At 50.9% G+C, this 23,812-nt stretch overlaps 2 protein-coding genes across 5 annotated transcripts in view; one reads left to right on the top strand and one right to left on the bottom strand.

The window, feature by feature from the left end:
* The first annotated feature begins 847 nt into the window (after positions 1 to 847).
* On the top strand, positions 848 to 11,292 carry Tcirg1 (T cell immune regulator 1, ATPase H+ transporting V0 subunit a3). The gene is made up of 20 exons (XM_038325799.1): positions 848 to 942; positions 3,095 to 3,215; positions 3,496 to 3,574; positions 4,112 to 4,332; positions 4,406 to 4,494; positions 4,632 to 4,758; positions 4,834 to 4,916; positions 5,097 to 5,190; positions 5,262 to 5,474; positions 6,013 to 6,157; positions 8,383 to 8,522; positions 8,608 to 8,765; positions 8,841 to 8,931; positions 9,509 to 9,627; positions 9,707 to 9,920; positions 10,183 to 10,311; positions 10,458 to 10,565; positions 10,654 to 10,771; positions 10,897 to 11,074; positions 11,152 to 11,292. Exons 2-20 carry the CDS (start codon positions 3,099 to 3,101, stop codon positions 11,228 to 11,230), a joined length of 2,502 nt encoding a protein of 833 aa, XP_038181727.1. The 5' UTR covers positions 848 to 942; positions 3,095 to 3,098; the 3' UTR covers positions 11,231 to 11,292.
* Positions 11,293 to 12,714: 1,422 nt separating this feature from the next.
* Positions 12,715 to 23,812, bottom strand: part of Chka (choline kinase alpha) — a 53,974-nt gene continuing 42,876 nt past the window's right edge. For all 4 annotated transcript variants that reach the window (XM_038317447.2, XM_038317425.2, XM_038317432.2 and 1 more), the window contains 8 exons: positions 20,692 to 20,825; positions 20,192 to 20,296; positions 19,070 to 19,128; positions 17,240 to 17,327; positions 16,507 to 16,615; positions 15,096 to 15,202; positions 14,538 to 14,619; positions 12,715 to 13,711 (listed from right to left, as the gene is read on the bottom strand). In XM_038317447.2, coding sequence (XP_038173375.1) covers positions 13,652 to 13,711; positions 14,538 to 14,619; positions 15,096 to 15,202; positions 16,507 to 16,615; positions 17,240 to 17,327; positions 19,070 to 19,128; positions 20,192 to 20,296; positions 20,692 to 20,825 — 744 coding nt within the window. In that variant the 3' untranslated portion in view covers positions 12,715 to 13,651. The remainder of the gene's footprint in view (positions 13,712 to 14,537; positions 14,620 to 15,095; positions 15,203 to 16,506; positions 16,616 to 17,239; positions 17,328 to 19,069; positions 19,129 to 20,191; positions 20,297 to 20,691; positions 20,826 to 23,812) is intronic.

Below are 23,812 nucleotides of genomic sequence, written 5' to 3'. Positions count from 1 at the left end.
GTTTCATGTGTGCACACACACTGGGAGGCTGGCTGCTGGCTTTTCATGGCTGAAGGTATGCCCTACCTCAGTGCAATCATAACAGTTCTGTGGTCATTGGTTTGCCCAAACTGAAGAGCATTGACCTGTGACCCCTGCTGTACTTGTATGAGGGTCCTTCTCACACCTCAGATCAGGCGTGCGACAGCTGTGTCCTGAGGATGCCCACCTTGACTCCATTTCCAGGTAGCCCCAAGCTTCCATTCCATACTCCCCCCCCACACAAAGGCCCTGTTTACTATATGGGGTCCAAAGGATCACCAGAGCTGAGGGGCCCCTTGTTCCTGTGGTCCCCAGTGGGTACAGTCCAGTCTGTCCAAAGTGCAGGCAGCTGAATGACCCTGAGTTTCAGTTTCCAGACACTGGGACCTCAAGACCTGGAGCTCCTGGAGAGTCTTCCGGCCTCATGGGTGCAATTTCCTCAGCAATAATTGACCTGACAAACGCCCTGCTGCCAGTGGAGAGGTTCCCAAAGAGTGGGGCAGCCCCGTGCCGGCCTTCCTGGGACGCTTAGACTGGTCTGGGTGGGGTGGGATAGCAACAGATCTTGGATCGAAGTACCAGCCTGTGTGTTCTAGGACCCATCAGGACGTAGCTCTTAAGCGGGAAGGGAAGGTGGCCTATTCCCATGGCCCTACCCCGCACCACGGTTGTCGGGTATCTTCCAGTCCCGGGAGTAAACGATTCTGAGACACCTAGAAACTTCTCAATTGCCACCTTCCTTCTAGTCGCGCCCCCCCCCCCCCCAACAGCCCGAACTCAGCGGGGGCGGGACGGGACGGACAGTGGGCGGGGCGCCGCAGACCACGCCCACTCCCCTGCCTTTCGGAGCTGGAGTGAACTGCTCCTGCCGGCTGCCCGGGCTCAGATCCTAAACCGGCGCTGAGCGACGTGCCCACCAGGGTGAGTGTCCCGCGGGGCCGCGGAGTCTCAGCCCTGCCCCCGACCTGCTTCCTCTACCCGGGCAGGGGTCCGGGCACCCCGCCCGACTCCGGGTGGAGGAAGCTCAGAGGCCACGCGCCGGTTTCAGGCCGTATGGGGTGCAGGCAGGCCGCAAGGAGGAGCAGGAGGATGGATTGCTAGCTCTGGGCAAGTTCGGCGTTCACCTCACCCGGCCTGAGCTCAGGGAGCCTCCTGCTGCGTCTGGTTCTTAGGGAGGGACCCATTCTACAGATGAGGAAACAGAGGCCACCTAACTAGGAAGTGGCGGGGCTCGAGGCGGATTCCAACTCCTTTCCTCGTGCCGTTATCCTCCAAAAGGCAGGGGCTGGGAGAAGAGGCTGAAGGAAGGACCAAGAAAGGGGTGCAGGAGTGAAACCGAGCTTCAGGGCATCCGGGGAAGGCTGGAGCACAAGCGGTGTGTGTGGGTTTGTCCCGCAGATGATGCCCTGCTGGCTGCAGGAGACAGGAGCTGTTAAATCCCAGTGCACAGTGTGGACTGCAGGGGACAGGGAGGTACTTCCGTTTGTCTTGTATCCAGATGGTTGAGTTCCGCTACTGGGGCAGCCCGGCGGTGTTGGTTATGGTGCTGGGACAGGTCAGAATGTGACCATCATAGCAGCTTCCCGCTGGTCTGCAACAGACCCCTCTCTGGTTTGGGCCTAGCTGACCATGTGACCTTAGACTTCACCTTACTCAACCTGAGTTGACTCACCTATAAGATAAGGCTGGGGGCCAGTGTGGCGGTGGGCGGCCGCCACTCCTTGCACGTCTTTAATACCAGCACTCTGGAGGCAGAGGCAGGCAGGTCTCCAGCCTGATCTAGGTAGTGAGTTCCAGGACAGCCCGGGGTACACTTAGAAACCCTGTCTTGAAAAACAAAACAAAACAAACAAACAAAAATCAAAAAAGAAAGAAAGGAAAGGAAAGGAAGGAATAAGGCTGGGTTGCCTTGGCGTGGCGGTATTTATAGAAGATACAGAGGTTCTTGTCTTTAGAGGTTCTGGTCTTTAGTTTACCTCCCTCTCACATCTTACCTTTTGAAACTGATGGGATGACCAAGTGTATTTTGTTTGTTTGTTTTGAGGCAGGATTTCTCTGTGTAACAGCTGTGAGCTCTCTTTGTAGACCAGGCTGGCCTTGAACTCACAGAGACCTGCCTGCCTCTGCCTCCTGAGTGCTGGGGTTAAAAGGCGTGCACCACCACCGCCCGGCAAGGCCAAGTCTTATTTAATGAAGAGGAAATATAGACCCAGAGAGGGCAAGTGACCTCCTTAGTGGCACACAGTTGGTCACAATCTAGGCAGCACCCTAGAGACTTGGTGCCTGGCCTTCTGCTCTGTGGCCAGAGCCATGATCTTGGGTGATGGCATTCAGCCCTTCCTGCCCACCATTGCCTGTTCGGGGCCTGTCTCTTCTGAAGTCTTTGGTTACCCTCTGAGTTCTTTCTGCTCCCAGGCTAGGGACAAGACTGTGGTTCCCTTTTAAGTTAAGAAAACCAGGCCTTGGAGAGGAAGTGGCCTCTGGGCAGAGCCAGACAACAAGCTGGGCCCTAAAGTTCCCCTCCATAGTGTGCCGAGGAAACTGTCCCACTAGGACCCCTAGCTGCAGAACGGGGCCTGGGAGAGTGGGCTTTGGGGGCATCTGCAGGGCCCGCTGGAGTCCATTCTCATCAGGAAATGTCTGTGCCCGCTGGGGGAGAGCAAGGCCACCAGGCTTTCCCGCTCATCGCTCCGGTGTCACTTTCAACACTAAAACTGTCCCCAACCCCACAGGAAGTGCTGCAAGCCAGCTGTCCTTCAGGTTTCCCCAGGAGTCCTAGAGGGCACTCCACCCCACCCCACTGCTTGTGTCAGCTGTCACGGCCTCAGGACTGGAGCCTGGGATCCCAGGGCTAAGCGGAGTCTAGAGTGAGGAGGGCGGACTGAGAGGAGGTTCCGGAGCAGTGGGCGGAACCAGTGTGTCTGGACCCTGCTGGGCTGGACTGGGAAAGCTAGCTTAGAGACAGCCTCCGTATCCATTCCACCTTGCTGGGCCTCAGTTTCCCTATCTGTCCAGTGGATGGGAGCAGGTGTATGGACGTCTGCTCCTGACTAACCTTTTTGCCTGTCCTAAGGATCATGGGTTCCATGTTCCGGAGTGAAGAGGTGGCCTTGGTCCAGCTCCTGCTGCCCACAGCAGCTGCCTACACCTGCGTGAGCCAGCTGGGTGAGCTGGGCCTCGTGGAGTTTAGAGACGTGAGTGGGGACAGAGTCTTGGGCAGGTAACCCCATATCCAGAAGGGCCCTCTTAAGGCCTCTGGCCCTCTGGCCCCTTGCAGGAGCATCCCACCCCCTCCTTCTAGCACAGGTGCTCTTCCCATGCCCACTGGCATGGGTTGAGTCCGCTCCAGCTCATTTTTAGACTAATTGGGCACCTAGCAACGTTTTGGAGGTGGTGCCTCAGGGCTGGACCCCAGAGCAGTGACCTCCTTGGTCCCCTCCCTGAGACTCTGAGTCCTCTGTATATCCTTCTCAGCTCAACGCATCCGTGAGTGCCTTCCAGAGGCGCTTTGTGGTGGATGTCCGGCGCTGCGAGGAGCTAGAGAAGACCTTCAGTAAGTTGGGCTCAGGCCCATATTCCAGACTGCCTTCCCGGAAGGAGACTGGGCAAACTTGGTCTGAGGGGAAGTACCTCAGTTACCCAGGTGGAAGGCAGAGACAGGGAGTGCAGGCAGAACCGACCAGAGCTGCTCCTGGGGTTTGTAGGGTGTCCTTACTCTGAGTGGATGGAGCAGAGGACCTACGGCGTGGTGCGGTAGCTTGGAGTAGGTCCACAACTCAGAATGAATGGCAGGAAACAAGAGGCATGGGCTGAGTTTTCTCCTCTAGGTGGACTGGTGTGGGCAGAGGCTTGGGTCGAGGGCTGGGCTGCTTCTTCTTAGGCCAGAGGCGAGGGCAGAGCCCAGGGAGCAGAGCTTCCTGAACAGCAGTATGACGGGGGATTTTTCTGGAACTCTCTGACTCAGTGGATTAGTAATAGCATTTGACGAGCATTTGGGATCTCCCTGTATGTCTAGCAGCCATTAGCTAACAGTAGCTATTAGGTGGCATGACCCTGTGTGTCTTCCCCTGACCCCCCTTTCTGTGTCTAGCCTTCTTACAGGAAGAAGTACAGCGGGCTGGCCTGACACTGCCCCCACCTGAGGGGACACTGCCAGCACCACCTCCCCGAGAGCTGCTGCGAATTCAGGAGGAGACAGACCGCCTGGCCCAGGAGCTTCGGAATGTTCGAGGCAACCAGCAGGCACTGCGGGCCCAGCTGCACCAGCTGCAGCTCCACTCTGCTGTGCTCAGCCAGAGTCACGGCCCCCCGGTGAGCCCCAGCCAAGACAGGATGGGCCAGGAGACAACCTGGGCTGGGGCTCACAATGTCTCTTGGTGCCCAGATGGCAGCTGCCCACACTGAGGGACCCTCCTCTGAGAGAACGCCCCTGCTTCCAGACGCTCGGGGGCCACATGCAGACCTGAAGGTCAAGTGAGTGGAGTAGTTTGTCTTCTCCCATAAGCCAGAGAAGGGGACAGGATGACCCCTGAGTCTCCACATGCCCAGGGTGCTTCCTGCTGAGGTGGGTGGGTTGGGAGGCTGCAGCCCCCCTCCAGCCCCGGTGGCAGCTTTGTGGCAGGTGCCATGGAGCCCTACAAGGCTGCTGCCCTGGAGCGCCTGCTCTGGAGAGCCTGCCGCGGCTTCCTCATTGCCAGCTTTCGGGAGACGGAGGGGCAGCTGGAGGACCCGGTGACGGTGAGCTGGCAAGGGGTGGGGGTGGGGTTGGGAGGAGCCAGGGCTCCAGGGATTAACTAAGCCTGACTCCCTCAGGGTGAGCCTGCAACTTGGATGACCTTTGTCATCTCCTACTGGGGTGAGCAGATCGGTCAGAAGATCCGAAAGATCACAGACTGGTGAGCCTCGTGTGTGTGACCACTTGGCCTCCGTAGGTGTCTATCCCCCTACTGCCGTATTAGGCTCCCAGAGAGATATTGCTGACCCTGTGTACCCCAGGCCCCTGTAACACCTTCACCAAATTTGTCCTGACCCCAGCTCTGCTTGGTGGCTCCCTCTAAACCCCATCTCCCCACCAGCTTCCACTGCCACGTCTTCCCCTACCTGGAGCAAGAGGAAGCCCGGCATGCGGTGTTGCAGCAGCTGCGGCAGCAGAGCCAGGAGCTTCAGGAGGTGAGCACCCATGTGACCTGATCCCCACAGCCTCCCTCACTGTCCCTTCTGATTGCCACTTTTGGTTCCAGGTCCTGGGGGAAGCAGAACGATTCCTGAGCCAGGTGTTGGGCCGGGTACAGCAGCTGCTGCCACCAGGGCAGGTGCAGATCCGCAAGATGAAGGCTGTGTACTTGGCTCTCAACCAGTGCAGTGTGAGCACCACACACAAGTGCCTCATTGCCGAGGTCTGGTGTGCCACGCAGGACCTGCCCACCCTCCAGCAGGCGCTACAGGATGGCTCAGTGAGCATACAGGCTGCCAGGCGCGCGTGCTTTCTTTGCTGTCCCTCCTTCTGCTTCTAGCACCTCAAGCTTCCAGTACCTTGCTTTTGCCCTGGGATTGGGATGGGGGTCTCTTTCTTAGAAGTCCCTTCCCCCGGGGCATTACCCAGATGGTCCTGGCTCCATAACCCTCCCTCCTCTGATTTCTCGGGGTCTCTGCAAGCTACACAGAGAATTATAAAGTTGTGCTTCCAAAGAGGTGGTTATGTGACCTCAGCCTGTTATTAGCCTCAGACCCCTTCTCAATGGGTGCAATGGTGGTGCCCAAGGGGACATTTTAGCACATGCCTGGTGGTGCAGAGCTGGGTCCCTCTCCTGGGCTACCTGATGAGAAGAGGCACACTTTCCTTTGGCAAATGCCCCAGATTTGGGCAGGTTGACCAAGCTTCTCCGTGCCGTCCCATCACCATGTTCATCTCGGCTGAACCTGGGTGGGGGCTCCAGCGTTTCTGAAGCCCGCACCGCCATCAGCTTCTGCCTCTCTACCCGTGCACCCCAGAGCGAGGCAGGAGTGAGTGCTGTCGCTCACCGCATACCCAGCCGGGACATGCCTCCGACCCTCATCCGGACCAACCGCTTTACTGCCAGCTTCCAGGGCATTGTGGATGCCTATGGTGTGGGCCGCTACCGAGAAGTCAACCCTGGTGAGAGCCACTGCACCCTCATTAGGGACCAGCCTTCTCATCTTCTGTCTGGATCTCAGGGAAGCGTTTGCCTTTGGGGTACACACTTTGAGAGGGCTGGGAGCTGGGCCCACCCCATCCTCTTGCAATAGAGGCTTACTCCCCAGTTTGCTTTAGTCCCCATTGGGATTTTATATTTATTTCTGCTGTTAAATCTACAAGGAGCCAGGAAGAATCAGTCCAGGAACCAGGCTTGGGAGGGGCTTGAAGTCTAGCTCACTGGTTTTGATGAGTTTCTTAGTTTCTGTGGGCCTCATTTTTCCCGGTCTATGAAGCGAGAATAGTAGCACAAACCTTAGAGACGTGTTAGGAAGGCTGGTGGCTGTCAGAGTACCCCGGCGCAGCCTGTAGTTGCGGCGCATTTGGCCATGCTGCATTTTTAGGAAGTTGGGATAAACCGGTGAGGGTGGAGCTCAGTTGATAGAGTGCTTGCAAGTTTATGAAGTCCCGGGCCCAATCCTCAGCAGAAACTGAGCACGTGATCCTAGCACTCAGGAGGTGGAGTCAGGAGGATCAAGAGTTCAGAGTCAGGCTGGAGAGATGGATCAGGGGTTAAGAGCACTGGCTGCTCTTCCAGAGGTCCTAAGTTCAACTCCCAGCAACCACATAGTGGCTCACAACTATCTGTGTTAGGATCTGATGCCCTCTTCTGGCGTGTAGATATACATGCAGAGAACTCATACATAATATATAAAGATTTTCAACAACTACAAAAAATATTTATAAAAAGAAATCAAAGTCATAGCTGGGCGATGGTGGCACACAACTTTAATCCCAGCACTTGGGAGGCAGAGGCAGGTGGATCTCTGAGTTCGAGGCCAGCCTAGTCTACAGAGCCATTTCTAGGATAGCTAGGGCTACACAGAGAAACCCTATCTTGAAAAACCATAATAAATAAATAGATAAAAATCCAGTCATCCTCAGCTACATAGAAAGTTCAAGGCTCAGCCAGGTGGTGGTGGCGCACACCTTTAATCCCAGCACTTGGGAGGCAGGATTAGGCAGATCTCTGTGAGTTTGAGGCCAGCCTGGTCTACAAGAGCGAGTTCCAGGACAGGCTACAAAGCTACACAGAAACCCTATCTCGAAAAACAAAACAGAACAAAAAACAAAACAAAAAGAAGTTCAAGGCTCAGTGGATGAAATGCTTGCAGCAAAATTGTGAGGACCTGAGTTCGAATCCTCGGAGTTTGCAGAAAAGCTGAGTGCGGTAGTGCATACATGTAATCCCAGTTCTTCTGTGGGAGGAGAGCTGAGCCGGCCAGTCAGTAGATCCTCAGAAGTGGGCCAGGCAGCTCTAAATGCTCGTCAGCCAAGGCTTGTACTTTTCTTTCTTTTTTTTTCTTCAGTTTTTCAAGACAGGGTTTCATTGTGTGTCTTTGGAACCTGTCCTGGAACTCACTCTGTTACCAGGCTGGCCTCAAACTCACAGAGATCCACCTGCCTCTGCCTTCTGAGTGCTGGGATTAAAGGCGTGCGCCACCACTGCCCTGCAAGGCTGGTACTCTTAGCAAGAACCCAAAAAGGGATGGGGCTGTAAGGAGAAGCAGGCAGAGAAGGGGCCCCAGTGCCACTGAGTGTAGGCGTGACCTGTAACATGGCTGTCGTGCGCCCTCTCTGGGAAGGAGCCTTAATCATAGGCTGGGGTTCTGTGAAAACACTTAACAACAGCTGGGAAGCTGCTAGGCCAGCAAAGCCCAAAGACCACCAGTGGTTCTCCAGAGCCCACGTAGGCTAAGCAGTGCACGGTTGTAATTCCAATGGCGGTGACATGGGAGCTGGAGCCAGGCAGCTCCCTGGCGAAGTTTCAGGATAATGACAAACACTGTCATGATGGAAAGGCTTCTGGGAAATGACACCTGGTGTCCTCTGACCCCACCCACATCCACACACAAGCACACACAAACAAAGCAATAGCAATCAGGAGGGTCACTTCAGGAGTTCAAGATCATCCTGGGTCACCCAGCAGCAGCCCCAGCTTTAAATAACTGCAGGTGGAACTGTTTCACGTGTGCCCACAGCCTGTCACCTGCAGGCCTGCGAGGTGGCACTGGGATCTCCATTTTATGGGTGGAGAAGCAGGCAGACGGGGCTGACACTGTGATCCTTGCCCCACGAACACGCTCTTGACAGGTCCTGGGGGGCCCCCGTGGGAACCTGCCTGACTGTGTCCTGTCTGCCTACAGCTCCCTACACCATCATCACCTTCCCCTTTCTCTTCGCTGTGATGTTTGGTGATGTGGGTCACGGACTGCTCATGTTTCTCTTCGCCCTGGCCATGGTCCTCACAGAGAACCGGCCAGCCGTGAAAGCCGCACAAAATGAGGTACGAACCATCCATGCCTGGCAGGGGTAGAGGACGGGACAGCGTTGAGCAGTCTCTCATCACACCATCTCCCCGACTCCCCCAGATCTGGCAGACGTTCTTCGGGGGGCGCTACTTACTCTTGCTCATGGGTCTGTTCTCCATCTACACTGGCTTCATCTACAACGAGTGTTTCAGCCGCGCTACTACCATTTTCCCCTCGGGCTGGAGTGTGGCCGCCATGGCCAACCAGTCAGGCTGGAGGTAGGACCTATATCCCTACCCACCTAGGGCCCCTGGCCCACTGCGCAGCCCTGACATCATTTATTATCACTGCAGTGACAAGTATCTGTCCCAGCACCCCATGCTCACCCTGAACCCCAACATCAGCGGTGTCTTCCTGGGACCGTATCCCTTTGGCATTGACCCGGTAAGTAGGGCCACATGGTGGAGGCCATTGGGAGGCTGGCCGGGGCGCCACAGCTCCATCTGTCCGTTGCCCCCTTTGGCAGTTTGGCACTGGACACTTTCTGTGCTAAGGCTGGCACACAGGCAGAGAGGCCTGTAAAATATAGTATCCAGACTGTGTGTCGTGGTGCACAGGTGTGATTCAAATACTTGGGAGGCAGGAGGAAGAGTTCAAGTGCATCCTTGCCTGCCTGGGTTACATAAGACCCTGTCTCTTACAAATGAGAACCCAGACTTGGGAACAATGGTCCAAGTGACAGTCCTGCAGACATGTGCTAGCATTCCCCTATGGCACAGATGAGCGTGAGGTGGAGATGTGGGTGCTGAGCCTGAGGTGGGAAGAACCTAGCTCGAGCCCTGGTCACCTGAACCTGACCTGTGAGAGCAACTGTTCACTTCTTTCTGTTTCCCCTTTGAACTAATGACAAGGGAGTTCTGGTTGGGTTCATCGGGGAGCAAGAAGGTGATGAGACAGCTGGGGGTGCCCTGGCAAAACTGACCATGGTGTCCCTCAGTACCCACTTTTCCCACTGCCGCAGATCTGGAGCCTGGCCACCAACCACCTGAGCTTCCTCAACTCTTTCAAGATGAAGATGTCTGTCATCCTTGGGGTCACCCACATGGCCTTTGGGGTGTTCCTCAGCATCTTCAACCACATGTGAGCCCAGAGCTGCCAGTGGGAATGGGCAGTGTCCTTGTGGGGCCAGGAGTGTTCTGTGACCTGTCTATTCCCACAGGCACTTTGGCCAGGCACACCGGCTCCTGCTAGAGACCTTGCCCGAACTCATCTTCCTGCTGGGCCTCTTTGGCTATCTTGTATTCCTCATTGTCTACAAGTGGCTGCAGGTCTCAGCTGCCAGCGCCTCCACAGCTCCCAGTATCCTCATCCACTTTATCAATATGTTCCTCTTTGCCCAAAGCCCTACCAATCAGCCACTCTTCCATGGGCAGGTAGGCCAGGGAAGAGTACAGCTCAGACCCTTTCCCTGGGGACCCCCACATCAGTCCCGGGGCCACCTGGACCTGAAGAACCACTTGAGAAATGGCTTATGGGCCAAAATCCCTGCAGACAATGATGTCCAAGGTGATGGCCTCACCAGGGGGGTGCTGGGAACCTCAAGCCCCTTCTCAGGGGTCCCTAGGATCAGTATGACCATACTGAGTCACTCATCGCATGCATACAGTGTGGTGGCCTTGCCCTCTTTGCCCACAGGAAGTGGTACAGTATGTGCTGGTGGTCCTGGCTTTGGCCACCGTTCCTATCCTGCTGCTGGGCACACCCCTGTACCTGCTGCGGCAGCACCGTCACAGAAACACTCAGAGAAGGCCGGCAGGCCAACAGGTAGAAATAGGGAGTACGGGGAAGGAGGGCCGCGTGGGAGGTGCTCCTTGCTTCCCTGTGGCTCCATGTGGCTGGGTGGGTGGCATGGGCAGGTGACATGGGCTGTCTCTGGAGCTGGAGCTGTTGATGCTACCTGCTGCTCTTAGGACAAGAACAGTGACAAGCTTCTGGCCTCCTCCGATGCTTCCACCTCGGAGAATACCTGGAGCCCTGATGAGGAGAAGGCCGGGATCCCAGGGGATGAGGAAGCTGAGGTCAGTGGGTATAGCACTTCCTTGTTGCGGGGGGGAGGGGGGGGAGCTGCCAGCCTCAGCTGCTGTCTCACGGCCTCTTATCGTGCAGTTTGTCCCCTCTGAGGTCTTTATGCACCAGGCCATCCACACCATTGAATTCTGCCTGGGCTGCATCTCCAACACAGCCTCCTACTTGCGTCTCTGGGCCCTGAGCCTAGCCCATGCCCGTGAGTGACCTTCTCCCTCAGAGGTGCCTCACCAGCTCCAGGGAGGATTCAAGAATGCTACTGTGGGTAGGGATGCTACAGGCGTTGCCCCACCCTGATCCCACTGTCCCCTTGTTTATGTGCAGAGCTCTCTGAGGTCCTGTGGGCCATGGTGATGCGCATAGGCCTGGGTATGAGCCGAGAGATGGGTGTGGCAGCTGTGGTGCTGGTCCCTGTGTTTGCTGCCTTTGCTGTGTTGACTGTGGCCATCTTGCTAGTGATGGAAGGGCTCTCAGCCTTTTTGCATGCCCTGCGGTTGCACTGGTGAGCACACCCGTAGTGAGCCTTGGCATGGAGGGAAGAGGGTGGCACTCTCCTCACTGGCCCTTTCTCACCCCCAGGGTGGAGTTCCAGAACAAGTTCTACTCGGGTACTGGTTACAAGCTCAGTCCCTTCACCTTCACTGTGGACAATGAGTAAATCCACTGTGATCCCTGCCTCTCCAAATCAGGAAAGGAATAAAGAACTGGCTGGCCCAGGAACTTTGCCTTGGTCGTCTCTGGGATATGGGACTGGGCAGACACTACAATGGCCAGAGCTCTGGATTCCAAATATGCTATATACTTAGACCACCTTCAGCTGAGGTAGTGGGCAGGAGGCACTGGTCTAGGATCTAAGACTTTTAGAAGTTGCTGTGAGAACCTATGAACACATCCACAGACTCTTGGGGTGCAAGAGTTATCTAGGGTTAAGAAGGGACGTTCTAGTTTGGTGGGAGTAGATTCCAGTTAGGTGGGAAGAGACGTACAAACTGGCTTTGACTTCAGGCCCTGCCTCCCTGAAATCCTTAAGGTCCTCTTCCCTCCATGTTTGGTTGAGGTGGGAGTGCCCTTTCATTCCCTCTGGCCAGGAGGCGAATATAGCCAGTGCATGTCAGAGACTAGAGGCCCTGTTTTCCTGCCAAGTTACAAAGTAGCTCATGCAGCTGAAGGCCCAGCAACAAAGGCTGCTTTGAGGCCAGAGCTGCTCTGGGCACAGCTAGCCACAATGGTCCTGGCCAAGCTGCAGGGAGAGGTGTGACCTGTGCAGGGATGGGAATAGCAGACTTTTAGAGAGTTCACATGCTTGGCAGACTGAGCCAAGAGAAGTGTAACAGAGCTGGGCAGAAGAGCTGGGGATGATTCCCAGGAGACACCAGCAGGTCTACCCTAGCTCTGACACTTACCTGCTTGGACAGGCTATTCTGGTTGCCATGGGAACAGCATGCCATAGCACTAGCAAGCACTGTCCTGGCAGTCATCCCCACTAACGGGTGTGATCAGGCTCGGATGGACCTGATCCCTGCTCACTTGGCCAATCAGAAGTCCAGGAAAGGCTCACCACGCAGACAGGAAACAGGCAGGAAGGGGACAGGGCTACAGAGGTGATTTGGGAAAGACACTGTCACCAATGGGAAGGTTCAGGAAAGCAGCTCACAACTGCCTGTGACTCCAGTTCCAGGACATCCTATTTCTCTGGCCTTCTGGTAGTATGTGCAGGTACCCCTCCCCCACCACATAATTAAAGATAAGAAAATCATGAGTAGTAATCAAGCAGATGGTGAAGGAGCCTGTTATTCAAGTCAGCTGGTGAGAAGCCACTGAGACTGAAGACAAGCATCCATGGTCACGTTCATCCTAAGCTCCAGTGGAGAATTCCAAGAGAGGCCAGTGTTCCTGCTCAAGTTGTGTTGGTCAGAGTAACAGGGACAACTGCAGCTTCCTCTGCTGCTGTCTAGGCTTTAACTCCTGGTGAAGCAGGAAGGGTGGACGATCCCGGGATCTTTGCTCTCTGGGGTCATGGAGGCACCAGCATGTGGTGTGGCAGAGCATGAGGTGTGTGTGATGAGGAGGAGGGTACCTAACCTGGCACTCGTCACATGGAGAACAAGGCGCTGACATACACGCAGGGTAAGAGCCTGAGGATGGTTTTCAAGTTGTTTATTTTTCTGTATAATACAGTCTTGGTGGTAGCAGAAATATGTGCACAAAACAATTCAGAGTAAAAAAAAATTCTAAGTTTATCCCATTGGGCATTTAATGTACATGGATTCACAGCTCTAGTCCACCTGCACCCCAATACCCCACATACAGCTGCTGTCTCCCAGTGGCACCAGATGGGAAGCAGCTTTGGAGAATCCTGGACAGATAGCCAAGTTCCAGGCTAGGCAGAGGGAAGGCAAGAAAGGCTGGGGAAGCTGGCCCCACTGCTCCTCCCCAGTCAGGAGACACTGACGTCACGGCCAGTCAGTGACACTGGCCCATGCACTCATGTGTAGGCAGGCACAGGAAGGCTACAGCTACTTTCTGCAGATGTACACCTGTAGCTCAAGTGTACCTGCTTCTCCAGGAAGTCTGCCCATCCACAGACCCCACGGCTCGGGCTCGGCCCGATGAGCCACTTCACAGTATGTCTGCTCACTCGCCCTTCAGAAGCATCACCAACAACACACCGTCACATTGTCATCTACAAAGCCTGGTCACAGATGTGCTGCGGTACATTAATATCCTAAGTCAGCGCTCGGAGTACCCAAGTGGCACTGCTCTGTCCAGCTGGGGCCATATATGGCTGAAAGCTGTAGCCATGCAGCCAAAAGGCCTCCAGGTTAGGTGGGTTCTGAGCTATTGCACTATTGTACTATATTTCTGCTTCCAATCATGGTTCAGAGTCCTAGTGAGAGCGTAAACAAAGATGAAAGAAATGTTACTCCACTTTAATATAGTCTGTAGTATCATACACATCGATGCTCAGCAGTGAGCCATCCAGACCTTCTGCCCAGGGCAATGGTCACAGCAACGCTCCACCGAGGGCCTGGCACAGCCGCCTCCTGCAGTCCAGTGGTGAAGAGTGGAGTCATACCATTCACACCCCAAGCTTCTTCTTCTGGTCAAAGTAGGCATCGAACCTGGCTTGGGCATACTCCTGAGAGACAGCAAGCAGCACATCACTGTGTGGTCAGGTGGACCTGACCCGGAAACCCGTGCCTCTACCTCTAAGTGCCTAACTTGCTGCTGTGAACCACCACACCACAGAAGCACGCCTGCATGCCTGGTGCCCATCATTGCCCTGAAGCCCATTCCATCTAACAGTACCGTCTGATCAAACCACAATTCATTTATCAGTGGGTACTTACACTATGGAGCACGCAAGGAGGACAAGGGACAGCTTGCAAGAGTCAGTTCTCTTCCCCCATGTGGGCACTAAATACTAAGTATCAGGAGGCTTACTGGCAGAGGAGGCCTTTGCCTGCTGAACCATCTTGCTGACCCCCAAATCTGCTTTAAGTATCCACATTTCTCCTGTCTTTGCCTGATGGCATCATTACCAAACCTCTCATCTAAAATAGAGTTACCCTAATATGGGTGTGACCTGTCCCAAGACAAAAGAGTCCATGTCAAGAACAAAGACAGCTTCAGCCATTGTTGTAAGTCAGGTGTCTGCCTCCAACATGAAGCTGGGTATCTGAGGTTGGAGTATAGCGCGGTGACAAGAATATATAGCCTTATTGTGGGAGGCGTCACCGTCACCTTTCTTCACTTAGTGACCCAGCTAGCACTTGGCTGAAGCTGGCAAGCAGCACCTATGGCTCTCGAGTGAGGCAGCTAACACCAGCAAAAGGGGTTTCTAGAGCCAAACTAACCCGGCACTACCAGGTCACCAAATGCTCCTGCCAATCATTCACACACTACAGTCTTTCCTTGCAGCCAAAAGAAAGAAAGAAAAAGAAAAAACTGCGCCTGAAACATACCATGTACCCGAATTCAATGGATGAAATCTTGGCCTGTACAATGGACCAAAGTCCCCAGAGGAAATGGGAGGCGAGGGCAAATCTGTAATCACAAAAGTGAGAAGCACATAAGTCATGCAGGGTCAGTCAGGGAACCAAAGACGTAACACCCATGGCCACGCTACCAAGCATCTCTCTTAATGTATTAGTGCTGCTGCCTTGGCCCTTTTGTGGGACTGTATGTGAAGGGACTGGTGGACTCTTCCCACCTCTGACCACAGGAATGCTTACTGGTGTGATTGCACCCAGCTGCCTGGCCAGGGAACACAGGACACTGGGGTGGCCATGCTCTGGGCAGGAGAGTATATAGAACCCAGCTGATAGCAGCTCCTGAAAATCCGCCCTATGCACTCGGAAGGAAGCTGTTCCCTGAGCAGGAGCTTCTCCAACCCACAGCCACCCACACCGTCCTCTCCTACTGACGTTAGGACAACAGCAGGTGAGCAGAGCCATGCCACCATCTCCAGTCTCAGGACAAAACCACACTGACTGGCAGCAACTTTACAAGGCAAAGCTTACCTGTTGACCTCAAGCAGCATGTCTTCTTTTGTAGTGGACTGCTCTTCACCACTGAGGCTTTCAAAATCATTCTGGAATGCAGCCAAGTAACTGGAAATAAAATGGAGCTTAAAAAAGAATTGACTGTGTTAGGATGGATGACGGTTAAAACAAACACTGCTAAAGCTACTACAAACATGTCTGTCACACAGGCTGCCGCCACCTTTGTGCTGCCAGAGTAAGAACAGCAAGGCCAGGGGATCCAATGCCCTCTTATGGCCTCTGCAGGCACTGTATACACATAGAGAACAGATAGATATTCATGCCAAGAAAACACCCTTACACACAGAAATTCAAAACAAGAACTCCAGGATTCCATGCACTATAAAATATCTACAGTTGATTAAGGGGAAAAAGCTCTATATTACTTCAATATACACAGAGCTAATGTGTGACAGAGCCCCACATGCACACTATCTTTCCTTCTGTTATTTATTTATGTGGTGCTCGGATCAAATCGAGGGTTCCTCACACGTTGGTCAAGCTCCCCCCGACTAAGAGAGACATCCCCTGCATCATCTCAACAGTTCAGAAAAATGTAACTAGAAAGTAAATTGCACATTAAAGTTTTAGCACCGTCTTTGATCACCACAGTCTGCCCCTGGCTGCTATTCCCTCCTCCCAGCTATTCTGACAGCTCTGAAATCTGGAGCTATCCACCCTATGGGTCCAGTTTCTCTTCCACCAAGCCTAGGCCCAATGCTGTCACCTGTGCTCTGCTCCCCAACCCCAGAAGCTTGGCTACCTAGCTTTGGACACATTCAAGTTCGTCTCCAACAGCCTTAAAATATGTCCAGACAGAGTGATTACACTTTCTGATATCTTAGCAAGCTCCCATTTGAAGGGCCAGCCCTGGAATGGAGTGTAATTCCTGAAGCCTCTTCATGGGGCTCCTGATGCTGCTTGACTGATCTGCAGCAGTGGCTTGTTCACATCTGTCCTCACAGGGAGCATTCGAGCCACCATCCTGCAGCTGTGGAATTCTAGGTGAGTTTGGCTTGCTCATTCCCTGCCCACTTTCAGGACCAAACCCCAATAAGCTTCCACCCAGGCTTCAGAGATAGAAAAAACACACACTCTCCTTCTCTCTTTCTCTCTTAAATGAATATACAGACTACCTTTTAATAATGAATATGTTCCAGAGTTGATAGTACATGCTTTTAATCCTATTACTCATGAGTCAGAGGCCAGTAGATTTCTGATTTCAAGGGCAGCCTGGTCTACATAGTGAATTCACGATAGTCAGGGCTACATTGAGACCCTGTCTCACAAACAAAATAAATACAAATAAAAAAAAATGAGCATGTAATCCTAACTGTGTAAAGCTAGTTCACATATAAAGCTAATTTATCAGAACAAATGAGTCTCCTACCTGTTGTCTTCGGGTAGGATATTTCCGAATGTTTGCTCTGAAGAAAGGATATTTTTCATAGGTATAATCATACATCCATTCACAGAAATGATTTCCAATATCAAATCCCCTGAAAGAGAACAATGCAGGCAAGATGTGAGGCATGCTGCAGGACCTGCAGGCTGCCTGAGCAGAAAGGAAGAATCTGAATGGGGGCTGAGGAGATGGCTCAATGCTAAGAGCATGCGCCGCTTTTGCTGAGGACCCATGACAGATCTGATGGCCTCTCTGGCCTCCACAGGTCCTTGGCACTAGACACACACATGATATTCATACATACACATAAAATATGTATTAAAAAGCTGAATGAACCGTAAGTGGGATCTCTGGTTCCCAAGGTAGGCTTCTGGAGCAGACAAGAGAATGGCAGCCTTAATGCACAGACAATTAGATGAACATTAGAACCACAGCAGACTGCAAACCAAAGTACCACCTGAATGCTATTTGTGCACCCGAGCACAGTGCTTCTTTGGCAATCAGTACTCATGTCAGGACAACCATCTTGGCACTCCAGAGAGAGAGAGAGGTAAACTGCTTGTGAGAAGTTGCTCCAACTGCTTGGGCAGGTCTGTGCTGACCTGCCTCAGGGGCAAAACACCTTCCTTTCTGCTCAGTGTGCTGTTTGTGCCTATAATTGCTCTGTATCAAAATAATGAAACTATACTGAAATCAGCATTTGACTGTAACACATTACCTGTAATTGTAACTGCTGTATTCAAAGTCAATGAGCATCAGCTTCTGCTTTTCAGAATTCTCTCGGCCGTCCAACAGTAAGATATTACCTATGAAAGATTTGGATGACGAGACATTTTTTTAAACACAAGGCTCGAATCCTTGGGCAACAATTGAGAGTGATTCTAGCCCTGAATGATTTCAGCTTTGGTCCTAAAGACTTAACAGGGCAGAAAGAGTACAAGTTTTGTCACAATGGCCTGCTCTAAGCAGGGAGGCTCCAGGATCACTTGTTCCTAGTCCCTGTCCTTCTGGGCACTCAGCACTGTCTGGAGCAGTACTTTCCAAACACCTCAGTTTGTGTTAGGTTTGCATTTGGTCTCCTTACCTCAATCTCCTGGAGCCTTGGGACTGGGCCAACTGGGGCCCAACTGATGTGTCCCTGCATGCTGTTCCAACCCAAGAAGACATGATGTTTCCTCCAGCAATGAATCTAGGCAAGTGTGTGACTGCCAGTCTGGTTGCGCCAGCCTACTTCCCCTAGATTCCCTACTAATGTGTTCAGCAACTCAAGAGTGGGTGAATGGGCCTGGAGTTCCATCTTTTGCTAACTCTGGCCACTCTCCCTCTCCCAGGGTTTCTAATGGAACTAGTTTCTAGGCTCTGCAGTATACTCCTATTGCTTCTAACAGCAAGAAAAATGAGAATGGGCAGACACCCAAAATTGTACGACAAACTAAATACAAGCTGTCATTTCTATCCTTTCTACACTTGGCCATCAGACAATTCCTCTCTGGTGATAATGGTCTGCATACCTTATTCACTCACCATCAGGCCCAGAAGGGTGTGGCTAACTTAGCACAAAGCTGGTGCTGAAATTTCTATACCCTCCTCTACCCAACTAGTGAGCAAGGAATGATTAACTAATCAGAAAAGCACTTTGGCTCAAATTAATGGCTTATTGATGAGGAGTCTTCATAAGAAACTGATCTAGAACTAAAAAACTAGAGGTATGATTACCTAATCTCATGATCTGGGGGCCAGCCTGGGCAACATGGCAAGATGCTGTCTTGAAAACAAAGAACAGCTGAGTGGCGGTGGAGCACAGATTTAATTTCAGCACTTAGGAGGCAGAGTCAAGAGGATTTGTGATTAAGGCTAGCCTGGTCTACATAGTGAATTTCACGACAGTCAGAGCTACACAAGAGAAATCCTGTCTCTAACTCCCCACACGCACACAAAGAAAATTTAAAACCAAACCAAAACAACAACAAAGCCCAGGATAAAGCTGCAGAGAAGGACTGTATTCATCTGTGTCAGGGCAGATGGAACATCAAAGCAACATAGGCAGACAGTGTGGGCAAAAGGAGCTGAGCAGTTGGGTGTTTTAAAACTATTATACCAATACAATTTACTGAGAGCGGCATACTTCACTGCAATTTTTCAAGGGAAGTGGTCTGAGTCCTTAGTTGTGTGTGTTTTATGGGAAGGTGGTTTCAGTGTGTTGCATAGAGCCCACATGATCTGGATCTTCTGCTTTGCAGGCTAAAGTAGGAATATCTACCAAAAGATGTTACATATCAACAGGTACATGTAAACTTCATTCCAGATCTTTCGTTGATTAATACTCTACTCTTTTTTTGAAAATTTGTTTTTCTTAGTATAATCCAGAGGGTTTTCTTTGGTATAAAGCTCTAGCTGAATTTTACCCTTACACTTCACTGGCTGGGTGCACTTTATTCCAGCATGCTAGTACACTTGTGCCACCATCCTGCATGGCTCATATAAATACACTAGCTGTCTTTTAAGTATAACACAAGCCTTATCTTTAGCACGCCATGGCAATTCTTACCTTCTTGACAGTCGTTATGACAAAATACAACTGGAGATCTAGTGTACTGCAGCAATGACCTGGAAAAAGAAAGCCTCACTGTTACCTCTAGTTCAGTGAGGTGCATGCATACTCATGTGGCCAGCAGAGCAGCATTCTACCACAGCACACACTTGTATTCAGAAATCCATGTCTGTGTGTCTTGGCAGAGAGTCCCTTCAGCCTCTTTGCACTGCCAACTCTTCTCCAAGGCAAATGCACACTCTGCTCATGCTATCCTAGCATGCACTGTTCCACATGAGCCTGCCCCCTGACTTAGAGCAGATGCCCCCAGAGTAGTTTCCTTCACGCATGTATCAGAACTATACAATTGCTTTCTGTCCAAATAAAGTCAGAACTCTTTAAAGGTCTTGGTACCATTTCCACCTGGCATAGCACACATGTCTGCACCAAGGCTCACCAAGAAGACAGACACAAGAGTTTTCTTTCAGAAACCAATCTCAAGGTCTCTCTCTCCTCCCTCTCTCTCCCTCTCTCTCTCTCTCCCTCCCTCCCTCCCTCCCTCTTCTTTTTTTTTGAGACAGGGTTTCTCTGTGTAGCTCTGGTTGTCTGGGAACTGGCTCTGCAGGCCAGGCTGGCCTTGAACTCACAGAGATCCGCCTGCCTGTCTCCGGGAAAGCTGGGATTAAAGGTGTATGACACCTTTCAAATTTAAATTTCAAAATTAATGTCTCCCAGGGTTTAGACTTAGTTCCCCATCTCTGGCCTACTACCTTCTTCTACCTTCACCCATCATTCCTGCCCTAGGCAAAACCTCACTTGATGATCTACATTAAGGGCTAATGGCTCAGTGAAATAAAATAAAATCTTAAAAAGACAAACTCATCCCCCCAAAACCAGGTGAGGTAGTGCACACCTTTAATTGCAGCAGGGAGGCAAAAGCAGGCCGGTCTGAGTTGACAGCAGCCTAGTCTACAGACTGAGTTCTAGGATGACCAAGCTACACAGAGAAACCCTGTCTGGGGTAGGGGTGGGAGTGAAAGGGGAGAATTCCAATTCACTAAGACTTACTCCCGAGAGATTATTTACTCTGTAGATGAGGAGCTTACCGACCCAGGGCAGGGGACAGACGGCTATACTCACCTCAGGTTTTCAAGTTCCAGAGGCAGATTGTAAGCAAGGATCTTGTGCAGTTGCTGAGCTCTGGCCTCCCCACTAAATTTAAGCCTTAGCACCTGATTCAGGTATCTGTCATAGGGAAGACAAAGACCAGAGTTAGGCTCACAGGTGCATTCTCAGGCCCCACTCACATACCCAACTCCAGTCAGTCCCAGGCCCAAGGAAGCCCTGTGGTCTCCAAGAAAGAGGGAGGGGAAGATTAGACCTACAGTTCTTAGGGAAGTTGGCTCTCCACCCACCCACATTAATTTTGCAAAGAAGTCTTTTTTGGTCCAGGAATTGATTGATTCATACAAGAAAGACCTATTATGAGACAAACATTGCAAGTGATGGCATGCACACCGATGATCCAAGGGGCCTCTGACCGCCCTGGCAGATGAGAAGCACCCACTTCTGCTTACTGCCAAAGTCACCAGGGTAACTGACAAGGTAAGAGACAAGGACCAAATAATCGGAACACTCACTTCTCCATTGTTCCAAAAAGCCATTTTGGTTCCTTATTGAATGGCATTTTCATTCCATGAAATGTTGCCATTTTCTCAGCTATTTCTGCAGAAATATCTGGTAAATGTAATTCTTCAGTGTCCAATCTCCGGCTCTGGAACAGAAAAGGGGGTTCAGGTACTGACATTTATCAATGCCATCTAACAATTATATTGAGACCACAACACATTAAAACCAAAAACCAATATGGGTATATGGGTAAGTTATTCAAGCCTCAACCAGTGCACAAAATTTTCTTAAGAATGGGCATGCAGCCAGGCATGGTGATATATGCTTTTAATCCCAGTAACTCATGAGCTAATGGCAGACAGATATGTGAGTTCAAGGCCAGTCTGACAGTGAGAGCCTGTCCTCCAAAAAAGAAGGATAGACAGCATCCCTCCAGGTGATGACCCAATAAGTTCCATGACTTCTACAGAGAGCAACAGGTCTACCTCATTAAGAACCTGAGGAAGTACCTTCTTCAGTGAACTAGAAACACCATTCCTGTGACTTGTGACTGCATCTCTACAGCTACAGCTGGTGTTCTCACTTGTCAAAACTGACAGCCTGTCTTCAGTAGTTCCCAGTACTCCATCAGCTGAATATCCTATAGAGGGCTGCCAACTGCTCCTGCTGTGTCCTTAGCACCAGGGTTGACATGGAGCAGGCACGTGCTACACTAGGTGGACACAAAGGTCAAATCTTACCCTGCAGACACTATGCTGTCGCTGACATAACCTGAGGCCTGGCTCATCCTGACAGCCTTTCCACGAGTGTTGAAGGAATTCTATAGTCTAGAAAATCCTTTGGCTTTTCCACACAAGCTGGACCCCTGCAGGCCTATGGCAGGAGTGCTGCCCAGTAAGAGAAATCTTGCTCAAATTCTTGCTTCAAAGATATGAGCTAGGTGTGTGATTTCATTCCTTAGTGCCTTGTTTCCTGTTGCACTGAGTAGAAATAACATTCAACTCTCTCAGAGTTGCTTCCAGAGTGAAGGAGATTCTACCAAATCCAGTGGAAAACTCAACAGTTAAGGTATTTGACACCTAGCACTGAAGCATGCATAAAAAGTCTCTTTGATTCTGGAATCTTCTCTACAGCATTCAACAAGCCATGCTGTTATATGGACGGGGAATCAGCATCCACTAATCATATACTCAGGACTTTTGGGGGCAGCTCACTCAGCTTTCAAAAATGCCACTACAGCCAGGTTTTAGTGGCACACACCTTTAATCCCAGCACTCAGGAGGCAGAGATAGGTGGATCTCTGAGTTCGAGGACAGCCTGGTCTACAAAGAGTTCCAGGACAGCCAGGACTACACAAAGAAACCCTGTCTTGAAAAACAAAAGTCACTACAGTCACATAAAACACTTAACAAAAGGAACACACTCCCAGAAATGTGTCCTTAGATTACTACAACCATACAGTGTACTTAACAAAGCTAAGTAGTTTAAGCCTATCACACAAATTGTTTTTTAACCCATTGCTCCTAGGGCCACAAGGAGCAAAAAATAAATAAATAAGTAAATAAGTAAGTAAATAAATAAAATACAAGATTAAATCAGGCACAAGAGAAATGATGCAACCAAGAGATCCAGGCACGCCTATGCAGCTGATGCCAGACTTACACACAACAGAAGACACTCATTACAGGAAATTTCTTTGTTTGCTTTAAGACAATATCTCCCTGATTAGCCTGAACCTTACTATGGAGACCAGGTTGTGGTCTCCACGTACAGAGATCATCCCACCTTTGCTTCCAGTGTACTGGGATTAAAGACATGTATAGCCTAGCCTTTCATGCCTAGCTTTCTTGCTTGTTTTATATATAGGGTCTCAACTGTGTAGCCCAGCTTGACCTCAAATTTAAGGTGATCCTTTTTTTTTTTTTTTTTTTTTGATTTTTCGAGACAGGGTTTCTCTGTGGCTTTGAAGCCTGTCCTGGAACTAGCTCTTGTAGACCAGGGTGGCCTCGAACTCACAGAGATCTACCTGCCTCTGCCTCCCGAGTGCTGGGATTAAAGGCGTGTGCCACCACTGCCCGGCTTAAGGTGATCCTTTTGCCTCAGCCTGCTGGGTCACAGGTGTGAGCCACCAGTTTGGCTTAATCTTTTCTTTCTTTCTTTCTTTCTTTCTTTCTTTCTTTCTTTCTTTTTTTTTTTAACTTTTTGAAACAGGGTTTCTCTGTGTAGCCCTAGGTGTTCTGGAACTCACTATGTAGACCAGGCTGGCCTCAAACCCAGAGGTCCACCTGCCTCTGCCTCCCAGGTGCTGAAATTAAGGTGTAGAAGAAATGCACTCATAATATGACAATAACAGGTACAGCATATAAATACATAAGCAAGGAACTCAATAATTTATTAACAAGTATTATGTACTGTATATAATCATATGTGCTATATTTTTCTTTGTGTTTTTGGTAAGACTCATATTTTTTAATTTGGGTGACTAAGCCATACATAGGAAAGAAAGAGGATAAGATACTACTAAAAAAGACAAAAACCGGTAAAAGAGGGTTTCATGTAGCCCCGGCTACCTTGAACCTTCCTATGCAGCAGAGGATGAAGGTTCTTGCCCTCGCTTCTCAAGTGCTGATCTAGAGGTGTATAGCCATGATGGGCAACAGTCCTGAAGAATTTACTGTTTATTTATTTTTAAACAGAGCCTCAGTTTTCAGTTTTTGCCTAGCTTGGAACTTCATATAGATCAAGATGGCCTCCAACTCAGAGGTGTGCCTGCAACTCCCTCCCAGGGGCTGGGATTAAAGGAACGCTCCACTAAGAGTTGTTTATGCTGCCAGGTTCAGTGCAAGGGCTGCACTCTAATGTATGTTTTGAGTCTCAAGAGTTCTCTGCATTCATTTGTGTCTATGAATGAGTGTGGCCCTTTGAACTGAAACTGATCCATGGCCCAGTCATCCTCCATTTGGAGAGTCAACTAAAGATTCCCATCTGAGCTAGGTGGTAGTTGTGGAACACGCCTTTAATTCCAGCACTTAGGAGGCAGGAGGCAGCTGGACTTCTGAGTTTGAGACTAGCCTTGTCTACAGAATGAGTTCCAGAGAAACATTGTCTTGAAAAACAAAAACAAAAAAATAA

Source organism: Arvicola amphibius, chromosome 1 (assembly GCF_903992535.2).
Source record: "Arvicola amphibius chromosome 1, mArvAmp1.2, whole genome shotgun sequence".
In the NCBI taxonomy this organism is placed as follows: domain Eukaryota; kingdom Metazoa; phylum Chordata; class Mammalia; order Rodentia; family Cricetidae; genus Arvicola; species Arvicola amphibius.
Note: the sequence above shows the minus strand (reverse complement) of the source record. Positions and strands in the feature narration are given on the sequence as shown.